The 13,154-nt window shown below is 42.7% G+C and overlaps 1 protein-coding gene across 1 annotated transcript; it reads right to left on the reverse strand.

Annotated features, from left to right (window-relative positions):
* Window positions 1–3,563: 3,563 nt before the first annotated feature.
* SULT6B1 (sulfotransferase family 6B member 1) lies at window positions 3,564–12,379 on the reverse strand. Its single transcript, XM_064647380.1, is given in 9 exon segments — window positions 3,564–4,012; window positions 4,920–5,076; window positions 5,367–5,385; window positions 5,387–5,459; window positions 6,104–6,179; window positions 6,181–6,231; window positions 7,222–7,311; window positions 7,560–7,672; window positions 12,136–12,379. Coding segments are annotated over 9 exon segments (948 nt in total). The 3' UTR covers window positions 3,564–3,887.
* Window positions 12,380–13,154: the final 775 nt, after the last annotated feature.

Consider the following 13,154-nt stretch of genomic DNA (forward strand, 5'->3'; position numbering starts at 1 on the left):
TGCTCCTTACTCAATGAACATGATTTGCCATATTCCCTCTTTTGATACAACTTCCTTGGTGCATCAGCATGTACCTCTGCTTCTGAAAGACTGCAGCATAGCTGTACCCAAGCTAACACTGTATTATCTCTTTCTTTTACCCTCAATGACTTTGATTTACTTATGGACTTTGAGCAGTTTTCCTTCGGAAACAAACTCAGGCCACTTCTGCTATTTTTATTCTGGAGAGTCTGTCATGCCAGCAGACAGCCTTATATTTACAGCAGTTAATAATGATACTTATTCTACTGCATTACATAGTTGTCTTTCTATATTAATGCATTTTTCATCTCTTTTGGTGCCCTTGGGCTTCCGGAACCCATTTCATTTGTGGATAAAGCACTTGTATGGCCTCAATCGTAAACCATTCAAAACATCCACTGTGAAAAATACAACATGAGAGAGCCCTGGAGGGCTTGTCCTCCACTGCCCAGAAACTGTGAAATCACCCATGTATAAAATACACACTCTGCCTCTTGCACTTCAGATTGCTGATTTTAAATGACAACAGTCAGGGCACAGGGGCTGGAAAGGCATAAAATGGCCTGCAAAAGCAATTAAGTGCCACAGAGACATTTGGATTTGATAACCACGGAAGATTGTTTACTGCCCTGTTTAGTCCTGACCATGAATACTCTGCTCCAGGTACATCAGGAGTCTGAGCAATCCCCAGCACTCTGACACATTTGTTGCTCTGCTGAGACTCTGCAGCACACGCACACCTCCCAGTGGCACCACTGTGGAGGAGGCTTTCCTGAGGCTTTCTGCTCCAAATTATAATCTCCAGTCATATGGGGAACATACTCATCAAACAAATACGACCTTCAGAGCTGATCTCCATCCTGCACCCACTTGTTTTGTGTGCTCACATTCTCCCACATTCTCCCACACCATGTTTTTTTCTCTCTGGTAAGACCACAGCCAGGCTTTACTGCTAGAAAATTCTCATGAGTTCAGGATTCAGACAGCATGGAGGACCTACCACACTTACCACCACTTTGCAACCACTGCTCACCCCAGGAAGGCTGGCACCCTCGGTCACCGGGAGGGGAATTAACTCCCTACTGCATTTGTCCCAGGTCCGAGAGCTAAGGTGTACTTTTCAGACATAGAATAATAACTCTGGACAGCCCAAGAGAGTAGGAGAGCCCCAGGCCAGTGGGCTGTGGCAGCCATGGAGTTTTCCCACTGCCCCTCTGCTCCTGAGGTGAGGTGAGAGGGGTTTTCCTGCTGCTCCCTCCCCCAGGCATGGTGAGGGCCCTGGCATGACACCACAAGACATCCACACCTGATACTGGAGGGATGGAGGTGCAGGGAAGCCCAGACTACACTGCTGCTCCTTCAATCCCCGTTAATGCCCCATCCTTGTGAGGCAGGGCTGCCCTGTGTAACTGGGTGACTATTCAGTGGCGCCTGTCAGAGGCAGCATCCACTGGGCCATGCCCAAACTCCCCCAGGCATGGGCAGACCAGACCCCAGGGCTCCCCCACTCACTGGCAAGAGGTCTCACCACATCTGCAGAACTTGTTTCCATCACTGTCTGTGAGAAACAAAATCAGAAAGACAAAAGATTGTAAGTGCTCCATTTTTGGTTGTTTGTTGGTTTGAGTTTTTAAAACATTTATTGGGACATATGTTTAATGCCTAAGATTATCTAGTATTTCTTTTTTTCCTCTGTATATATATACATTGCCTTGGATATAACAGAAATACATAATAATGAAACTATGACTTATTTACCTGCTGGGGGAATGCTAATGAGTGTTCTAGTAATGAAAACGCCTTCACTAGTTTGTAAAATGCAAAACAGCAGGGAACTCACTGGAGACCCCACAAGCATATGTCAATAAACTTATATTATTCACAAATACACAAGCCTCCCAAGACATCAGTTTCCCAGCCTCTTTTCATTTTCTGACAGTTCCTGACTGTCTCACGTTTTGAGCAAAGTCAAAGACTAATTTTCTGTCTTCCTCAAGCCTCTAAAGTTTTTGCAGAAGCCAAATAATCATATGAAAATTGTTCTACTCAGATGCAAACTGAATATTTTATTGGGTAATTCTTCATAGTATCCAATCTACATCTATTACAAAGTGCAATAGCAGTACAGAACAATTGTATCTATGACCATAAACATCTGAACATAAATGACATTTTAAGAGAGTGCTCTATCAATGCACTCAGACGCAGCACTGATACAGTGTGCTCTCATTCATAATGGTGCTGTTCTGTTTCTCTCCTGTGCATCAATCCTGACATTATCATCTGTAACAATCCCTAACCAGTCTCATTTCAACACTTCCAGTGTACACTGCCAAGCTCTGCAGTGTGTTACAAGTAAAACAGAAGGTGCTAATCCCCACCAAAGGTGATCATTCAGCCAAAATTCAGACCCGTGTTAGGACTTTAACAAAAAAAAGACACATTAGAATACAAGTCCGGGCATCTGTTGACATAAAAAGATTATTAAGAAAATTAAAAGGTAATGTGCCAGGAAAGACAGAAAACCAAGATTTTGTAGAGACTTAAACAAAAAATGACAAGATGTTCCAAACTATGAACTGAAGTTAAGCTGTTTAATCATTCCTGTCACTGGCAAACTTTTAGAAGGGGATTCTCATCAGCAGTGAATGGCTGAGAGTTTGTTGTGTTTACCATCAGCTAACAAAGTGTGCAGCAGAAGGTCTCACAGAGTCCATTTTTATCAACACCTCAAGTACCCAACACTTGAGTTTTCAGCCTGTCTAAGGCACATTTTTTACCCAGTGTATCTGTAACAAACAGTCATTCTGCCAAGCCACCTCCCAGAAGCAATTATTTATGAAAGAGAATCTGACAAACTATGAGAAGGAAGATTGTAACCTTCTCTGCTGGTTAAATTAGCAATTGTGTGTCCATTACACACATATTCTTTCCCTTGTATTCCTAATTTTTGGAGATAAAGAAATGTCTCTGGTGGGGAAAACAACCAGCTGCCAAAGACTGGTGTTTAACCAGCGTCCCAAGGGAAAGCTTCAGCCTAAAAGGGCAGAGGCCATTCAGTGTTAAACTGTCTTGTGCACACTGGTCTCCTGGGTTCACCAAAGGACAGTCATTCTGTTTCGGGCTGTGACACTTCAAAGCTCCCAGACAGACATCCAGGAAAAATCCACATCCTAGCTATGAGATCATATGGACTACAGTTAGGCTTAAAGTAACCCAAGCAAAAACAGGTAAACCCAGACAACCCAGGAAAAGGCTCCATTTCCAGTGACCTCACACTATCAGAGGAAAGAAAAATAATATTGCTGAAATGGGGAGAAAATTTTCACCACTGAGTTCCTTTACCTTTCTCTTACATTTGTCAGCACACAGAAAGTAGCAAAAGACAACTACAAAACTTTCTGAAATTTCATTTTACGCTATGAACTTAGAATTTAAAATTATATATGAATCCTATGAACTTTGAAATTAAGAATCAAAATGATACTTCACGATTGTTTTAAAAAATCCCTTGGAAAATCACTTCCAACATACAGAACACATTTCCAGTGATTTCAGCATGTTTAATTACCACATATATATTTCACACAGCATTCTACTGGGTAACAAGAAATTAAAGCTAAAAATCAGTGTTAAAAACAAGGGAGACCAAAGAGCTACAAGTCATTTAAGAGAATCCAGTGACCTCAGTGATACTAACTGCACAGGCAAGGATTGCTTTCTTGAGTTAGGCCAGCAGAAATAGGCTTGCATATTGCATATATATTCAAAATTTTTAAATAGGATATTGTCCTGGTTTCTGTTTTGAAACAGAAGTGAATGAAAAGCAGCCTGAACATTAGTGGGGTTTTTTATGTAAAGGAGGTTCAGGCCTTACAATAGCCATCATATTTGTACTTCACTCCCAGCTTAATTCCTTCTAAGCACACTTAGAATTTGGCATCTTTGTTCAGAGCTTCAGTGAAAAGAATCTTCCAGTCTCCAAAAACACCTGGAAAATGAAGACAAGTAAATTATTACCCTTGACTCTAAGGACCAAAAAGTATAATTTCAAACAAAAGACTAACTTTTCTCTCTTATTATCATACTTTGCGATAATCCATTTTTTTTTAATTTTTTTCCTGTAAGAAAAAAATATCTGACCCAAGAATACACTCATATGTTTGCCTTATGTTTGGTGTCCTCAATAGCATGTAAACATAAAGTGACCACAGGAAGCTACTGTTCTGCCTTCATGAGTTTGACATGCGCTTTGCACAGCTGCAGAAGACTATAAAAGGTGACCAGCAGCTGTGAAACCAATCCAGAAAGTTCAAAGATGGGGTTTTTAACTTCAAAAGCCTTGTGAGCTGCATCTAGACACTGCCCTAAACTGCAGTTTACCTCTAACCCAGATTTTGGAGAGCCCACAGTCGAAGGCTGTCTGAGATTCTATCCTGATCCATGGCTAAAAGACACAGATCACTCTGTGGAGTGTGTGGATTCCACGTGTTGATTGTGCAATCAATACATGATAAGCAATCACAAGGGTTATTTAGAAAACCCAAGAAAAATCTGTGGAGGCATCCTGTAGACCAAGTGCCAGGCTATCCCCAGTACTCACAGAAGCCAAAATAAAATTATTCTTTGTTTTAGTTGGTGCTTAGTGCACACCTTGACTAAAGGGTTTGCTACTTGTAGGGCACTTATGCTAATCATATTATACAGGGCTTTACTGAATGACATAGGCCCTTGTGACGAAATAAGTGAGAGGTTCCTGAAGTACAATCAGTGTTTCTTAAACAACACCTAGCCTTGAAAATTATACATAAAGATTAACCATCTATTGATCCAAATTCCTGTCTGCCCAAGATAAAGATCTACCATTCACCACTCTGGCAAAATACAAACGAATTTACTTTGGCAGAAAAGAATCAAGCCAACAGCATCAGAAATCTCCCGAGCCTTAACTCTCACTGCCTGCAAAGTGTCCCTTTCTGCAATGGCCTGGACCTGTTCAGTTGTTGGGGAGAATCCAAAGAATTCAGCTATCTGCTTTACACTGGCAGTCAGGTTCTGAAAGTAATACAGTGAAAATGGGACATGCAATATTCTTCCTCTAAAAAAGAGAGTTACCCATTTGGGATATGCATTGTCATCATCTATAGACAATATAGATTTTCCTTCACTGGATGTTTTCAGTGTCGCATTGGAGCTCTCCTTTTGTACAGCCAAACTCAACCTGTTGCTAAAATCAACTTGATTTTGCTCTTTCACAAACCCATGCCATTTCCTCTTCATTTCAGCAGATTTCAAGGAATGGATTCAGATGTGTTTTTCCTGTCAGCACACAGCATCTGCTTTACCTCTTTCAGGTCTTCATATTATGACCATAGTATTCTCATCCTCAAAGTGTTTGTTCCAGGTGACTCCAGGATCAAAACAGGATCCCCAGCCAACTGTAAAGAAGAGAAAAAACCATCAGTGTGACCTTCTTTTCATACTTTCTTCTCTCTGACTGACAAATTGCCTTCTGTTGCCTGTCAGTACAGACCAGCCCGTCCTTTCCATGGTACACTGTACCATGTAACAGAATGACAGAGACTTCCTCTGAACTTCTGTAGGTAAATGCCTTCCACACATAAATATGAATCTCACTATGTGCTTCCCTTCTGTTACTATGTTGTCATGCAACCACCTCCTAAAAGACAAAGCCTGACATCAGTCTAAATCTAAAATTTGGGTTGCTAATGAGGTTTTTGGCCTCATGTTCAGAAAGAGTAAACACAGTAAACTGCCATTTCATTAACACTTCAGATCTATGACATTTTCTCCATCACTAAATGTCAGAATGTTGACCCAACTCCATTGTCCAGCTGCCATGCAACTCCCTCACCCTTGCCTGGAAGAGCAAAATACCCAGAAGCAAAGCATCTTTTGGACATTCTCCCCCTTCTGGCATTCAGCTGCCTCCTTTATCATGACGTATGACCATCAGTAAACTAATTACAGCACAGCTGTTTTCCCACTGGTCCCATCTACATGCTTTTTTAATATTTTTTTCTGTTGCTTTTGCAGCTACAATCAGTAACTGTAACAATACCATTCTCTTTCACTAATCCTGAGAACTCATTCCAGGAGCTGTAACTGGGGATGCTTGTCACATTGTTGTGGAAATGGCAAAATGAAAGAAACAGCTGTATCTTTAGAGTTTTGAAACAACAATACTATCTGGAATAGGAGAAAAGAAGTCAACAATTTTAGGTCACTTATTTACCCTGGCAACCAAAATGAGAGTATAACCAAACATTCTGCAACCAATAACATACTGGGGGCTATAAAATATTTTATTAGTTAAGACATGGAGAACAAAATTATAACATAATTATAATAAAGACCTTGTTATCACTTCTAAGGTTTGCCTATGTCGTAAAAAGAAGTAACTGGAAATACTGTAATATTGTCCTTGAATACTATCCCATAACTAACTAAGACCTGGCAAATAGTAAGGAGCCATTTGCCAACCCCCTGCTAGGAAAAGCTCCTTTGGAAAACCACAGCTGTTACAATCATCTCTGATTTTTTCAAAGTATGGCATTAGGGTTCTTGAAATCTTTAAGAGACCGTAGTCCTCAGAGAAGCATAAACACTTCTGAAAACACGTTAAACACATTACATATTTTTGTTAGACATGTTTTATTTTTTCCTGCCTCATCCAGGAAAAAATACCAATAATACATGGAAAAAACCTCCCTCCCTTAATCAATTATTTCCTTCATCTGTGGTGCATCTTGTAAGTGCCATGTATCTGCCACCATTCAGTGACCGAGTATCAGAAATACTGAAGTTTTAACCACGTGACTCTTTGCAAGGAGACAGCCAATGTCCCTGAGATACTGCTGCCACATTCATTCCCACCACAGTCAGGCACAGAAAAGAGTAGCATAAAAAAGAAAATCATGACACCCCATCAATTTCAGAGCACTGCAACAGCTCTACATCTGCCCTTGTTTATGTTAACTACAGCACTCCTATGGCTACTGTAAATTGTAGGGGTGCTAAGACAGCCCAGGCATTAACAGACTGCCACTGTCTCCAAGTAGCTTTCTCCCAGTGCCACCAGCTTGGGTGCAAGAAAACGATATGGCCCAAAAATTACTCTTGCACACTGGTGCTGTGAGAGAGATGAGGCTTGTTCTTGGAAAAAGAAAAAAAGCCCACCTTAGCTTTGTTCTTGAAAATAGACTTGGGGAGGCAATAATAATTCAGATGTGTTACCAAAATCCTTGGAGATGGAATCTATTTCATCTTCTTTAGAATTAATCAGAACCGTAAGTGGGAACAGGTTTATTACACGGGTGCGGCAATGATTTGTGAGAGTCGCCTGTGTGAAACAGCCCCTAATCAAAAGGCATTAGTCATCCAAGATTATCTTTTTTCTCCTCTGAGGAGAAATATCTTTACTTGCTGCATGACTTCATTTTAATAACTTGTGTGTGGGAGTGCAGGAAAGAGAAAACAACAGATTTTTAGAGGTTCGACAGTTTCTTTTCACTAACCTGATATTTACCTGGATCTCCATATTCAATAAACTGTAGTTCTGCACTTACAGGCATACTCTGAATAGTTGTAAATATTAAATCACTTAAAATCTGGATAAGCCATTTCACGCCTGCACCAAGAAACCCAAAGAACAAAATAAAACATATCAGAGGTTTATATAAGATCTCAGAGCCTCCTAATTATGTGGTTTAATTCAGCGTAATACTCATTGGATGACAAATAACACTAAAGCACTCAAATGATTCTAAACAAAATAATGTTTTCCACTAACAAGATCCTTGACAGTTTCTTAACTGTGACCTTCCTGGCTCACTAATAGCTAGTATTTGGAAAGCACTGGGGGCAGAACTGATTCAACAACGCACTTTACATTTTTTTCACATATTCATAAAAACAATCAGTGACAGACAATAAAGGGAGCTTTCCTGTCTTTTACAGAGAGAAACATGGGAAGGTTCTGGGTAGGAAAAGGAAGGAATGAGCAAGAAGCTTCACTCCCTCTGCCGAGGGAAGTGTTTGCCTCTCTCTGCTGCCCCGGGTCAAGGACAAAAAGGTGTCACCTATTTGATGGCACTACCGGTGCTTCTCCTCAGTTGTGCCTGTGACTGTCTCCATAAAGCACATGCCAGAACAAGTGCTAGAAGAGCTTTTACCCATAGGACACCTGCATCCTCCCCACCCCTCACCCTTTGGAAGGGATCTTGCAGTAAATTCTCTCCCACACCCCATCCCACTCCAGCCTAAGCCTGTGGCCAGCTCCTGGAGCTGTGCCATGGAGTCAGCTTCCCCAAGGTTTCCATGAATCACATTTGCCCCACTGAAGCTATGATGATTGCTGGCAGGACAGAGCAAGGGAACAGTGTGTTCACCTTGACCCGCAGCACCTTCCCTGTGTCCTTGTGGGCTTCCCATGGAGCTCACCAAGATGGAGCTGTGGAGCTGCTACTGCCTCCTCCTGCGGCGAATCCCCTGTGAACACAGCTGCCAGATGCACTAACATGGAACACGCAGTGCAAGCAGCTTTAACCTCATGCTTTCAGTGGAAAGTTATTCCCAGGCAGAAATAAATTCCACCCTATCTTACATAAAGTGCCTCAGGATGCTTGGATGAAAGCAGCAGATAGATGTCATTTATACAGTAATGTATATACAATGTGTACACATAATAATACATATATCACATTTATAAACCACCCAATATCATATTTATATATGATATCGTATGATGCATATCATTTAAATCACTCTCCCATTTATGTACAGAGAGAAAATCACTGAGTTTCCAAATCTGTGCTCACATCTGCCCAGATGTGCACAAAAACAAATTTTATTTTAATGACAAGCTACAACTGATAAACCTAAATTTCCTAATCTCTAAATCCTCTTACTGGTTTCTCAACCATGTGATCCATCTCTCACAAGTTCTGACTCCTAGAGCTCCACTGTCCTTCACCCCTACCTCATAAATAGTTATTTGCATCAGTTTTCCTCTCTACTACACACATGTGAGCTGGGGGAAACCTTTAATATAATGAGACATTACTGTAATTTAACCTTCATAATACTTAATGAGTAAAATGAATGAGGGCAATATTAAAGCTTTAAGAAAAAAGCCTTTGAATGGGCTCTATGTGAGTGGCTCTATGAACATCAGCCACGTTCATGCTGCCAAAGAGTTTGAGCCCTGCACAGAAAACACCCATGAAGCTGGTAGAGGAAGCCAGACTCCAGGCTCCCAGGTTCAAGAGGGAAAGAGACCTGCAGAGACATTTTTATTTACTGCCTGGTGACACTATGGCTTGGTGAGTCTGAGTGTCACATCAAGGGGCAAGAAGGAGCCCAGAAATTTCTGGTTTCAGACTGGGGCAGGTAATCTTTCCTTTTCATTCTTTACCCTTTTGTCTTGCCTTTTTTCCCCACAATTTGCAAGCTATAGGAAATTAGGGCAAGAAATCTATTTAGCACGGTTTGAAAATATAAAAGCAAATATCCAAATGGGAGAAAAATCCAAAATATTTACCTGCAGATTGTAACTACGCTGCACTGCACAAATGTATAATTTTCTCTCCTTCCTGCTTTCCTATTTCTTCTGTGAGACCTCTCATACAGGCTTTTCTACCAGGGCCTGCCAGGTAAGAAAGTGCTGTATTCCTCAGAAAACCAGGGAGTTGTGTACTCCTTTTCCTACTGAATAACCAGCAGTGGTCTTTGGTGAAATTTCCCCCTGCTAACCTACCACAAACTGGCCAATATTAACAGTGTGAGATCTCTTTCTTTATCTGCTGCTTCCTCTCCCTGAGCACAAGAGGTTTACGGAATTACTGAACCAGAGGCAATCAGCATCATGTCTGAAGTCTCTGAGAAATAAAAGCCAGTGCCAATATACGACAAATGACCTTTCAGGTCTTTATAGGGTCCAGCAGAAGTCTGGTCCCAAGCCCAAAGGAATTATGGGCTCCTTAAAATAAAGATGTACGTTTCACATTTTGTGCCAGCTTCCTCCTTTTTTATTTGCCCATGCAATGAATTCCTTTCCTAGGTCCATGTTTTCTCCAACAACCCTAGGCTTCTGATGCTTGGGTTGATCCTGTCCACTTAAAATCCTCAGAGTAGGAATTACTTTACTAAGAAATCCCTCAGAGTAGGAATTACTTTACTAAGAAATCCCTCAGAGTGAAAGCAATACCTGCAAGCTCAGACACCAGGGAAAATAGACTTGGAAAATGAATCACCCCGTAAGAATGAGCAGCAAAAATATTATATCTTATCTTACAAAACATTAAAGGGGGGGGAAAGCATCTTACAAAGAAAATAAAGTCCCTATTAAGAAAAATCTGAAGAGCTTTTTTTTTGGCAATACATTCAGTCCCATAATACGAGTTAAGAGCAATATGAATACTAAAAAACAATGAAAACAAAACTATAAAACAGAAAGAACACTACTGAGAGGGAAAGAATGCTGCCATTTGAGGTTCTGAATACCTCTCTGTAGGAGCTTGTCTGCACTAATGCCCTTTTTCATGGTAAAAACAATTAAATACTGAGATCTTGTATGGCACTGGCGTTTTTTTCACATCTCCATGATAAAACTAGGATCCCTTTTTAACAGCTGTGAGCCTGATGCATCTCACTGTGCCTTCACCTGGAAGAAAACACACAAACAGACCAGTGCTGGCTCCCAGAAAGATCTGAGCTGCTCCTCCACCAGCTGATGATGCAGAAGTGCAGTGCTGCCATGCAGGGTTGCTTCCTCGCTCAACTGGGGCACCTGCTCAGGACCCTCAACATGGAGCAACAAGACCTGGCCCAGCCCCTTTGCTGTGTTGCCTGCTCATGTGTTGCCTGAAACAGCGAGGTGAGGACAGTGGGTACCCCTGGGCAGCAGGGAAAGGCGGTGGTGAGTGGGACCTGCTGCCAGCAGCCAGAACATTGTCCCAAAATAGGTTCTTTCCCCCAGTGTGCAAGAGGCCAATTCACATGAAGAGTCGAGGTATTTTATCTATTTAGAGTTCTGTGCAGAAAGGGGTGCTGGGTGACAGAACCTGCACAACTACCATCAAAACTTTTGACTATTTATACATTTTAGTAAACAAAGGCATTAATGGTCATTGGCTACAAGTTACCTAGTTCTCTTATTAATCAGTATTCTATCATCTATTGATTAATGATTCTCTTACTTCTCATACTAATTAGTCCACATTGATCTGAGATCATTGAAAGATGTTGAACCCTAAACCTTAACATGGCAATTCTATCAACAAATAACTAGTCTTTCTAACACCTGGGTGCTGCAAATTGTGGAATATGCAAAATTTTCTTAAGAAAGGATGTTTTTGATGTTTGATCTTCATATACTTTCAAGCCTAATAAAAAAGAAGGGAGATTCAACCCATGAAACAGAGAGCAGCTAACAAGTAAAAGTTTTAAGTGATGTCCATGTGTTCGAAAAACAAATTACCTGTTGGTAGAATTGCCTTGTTAAAGTTTGGGGCTTGACATGCTTCAGTGATCTCAGACCCCAAAGCTTGGGAAGAAGGATGTACCACTGATAAAGGACACAAAGAACGCAGAATTTACAGGCCACGACATTTGGCAGAAGTCTCAAGATGAGGAAAAAACTATTAAAGACCACTCAGCAACTGTGCTGATATCGCTCCAACTGGGTAAAAGGTAATTCCAGCAGGGGCAGATTGTGACCATCATCTCATGGACCACTGATCCAAGAAACCCACCAACCCAGAAGAGAAAGACTGAGCATGTAGGTTAGTTAGCGTGGGAAGCAACAGAATCATTAACAAGTGGAAGACAGAATACTAGTTAATAACAGAACTACGTAACCTGTAGCCAATGTACACTAATTCCTTTGTTTGCTAAAATGTATAAATAGTGAAAAGCTTTGATAGTCAGTGTGCTTGATTTATGAAATACTACCGGAGCACCTGGGCTCGTGCAACTCTGACATAAATAATCAATGTCTCTCTCGAGTGTGTAATTATTGCCTTTTTCACACTGGGTAACGAATCCAATTTTTGCGGACAACACGGACATCGCTTAGAGGTCGTTAGCCGCTACCTGCTTTACGAATTAAATCTACTTTCTTTTTGATTAAGCCTGAAAGTATACGAGGGTCAAACGTCAGGGGACATCCTTCCTGTCTTAAGAAAATTTTTACACATCCCGCATTTCCCGACCCCCGCCGGCCTCCGCCCCCGTAGCCCCTGGGCGGCCATGTCGCGGCCGGGCGGGCGGGACGCGCGGGGCGGCGCCTGAGCGGCGCTACCGGGGGCGGTGGCGGAAGGCGCTGAGCCCCGGCCATGGCGCGGCGCGTCGTGAAGGGTCTGCTGCTGCTGGAGGCGGCGGGGCTGCTCGGCGCCCTCCTGCTCTACCGCGCCATGGACCGCAGCCAAGGTGCGGCGGGGCGGGCGGGGGTCGCACCCCCGGGGCGGGGAGGGGGAGGCGGGCAGGGGAGGCTCCTCTACGCGGCGGGAGCAACCGCGCACCGCCCGGGCTTTTTAAGGAAAACCTGCCGGTTTGGGGTCAGGAGTCCGGCTCGTGTGAGTGCAGGTGCACAGGAGTGGCTCGCTGGGCGGACCCCTGAGGACAGGTCTTGAAGAACCAGCAGCAATTTTAGTTTTTACAAAACCAAGCCCGCGGGGAATCCTTTGGGGGGCAGCACGCGACCGCACCGGGAGCAAAGCCGAATCCTCCTCCTCCTTACAGTAACAGCAGGGACTCATTTAAGGACTTAAAAAGGACAGAGGCCGTCCGCAAATGAGGCAGGAGTTGATTGGTCCTGTTTCGGGCATTTGGTGTTGAGCCCATGAAGGGACGCCCTGCCTGTGTCTGGGTCTCCGGGATTTGACATTTCCCAGGCTGAGGACTGACCCGGCTGGCATAAGGCAGCCAGCATTGTCTTCCAGATTATTTAGCTTCAGTCCCTCAAGTCTCTCAGATTTACACCCCCATGCCTAGGGAGCCCAGAAATAAGCCAAGCACCAGCTTAGTTACTGCAAGGATCTTCGCTCAGCAGAGCAATGGCCTTATTTTGCATTCAGGGCTCTGGAGGGTGCAGCAGTACCTTGACAGACTTG

Source organism: Pseudopipra pipra, chromosome 3 (genome assembly GCF_036250125.1).
Source record: "Pseudopipra pipra isolate bDixPip1 chromosome 3, bDixPip1.hap1, whole genome shotgun sequence".
Taxonomy (NCBI): domain Eukaryota; kingdom Metazoa; phylum Chordata; class Aves; order Passeriformes; family Pipridae; genus Pseudopipra; species Pseudopipra pipra.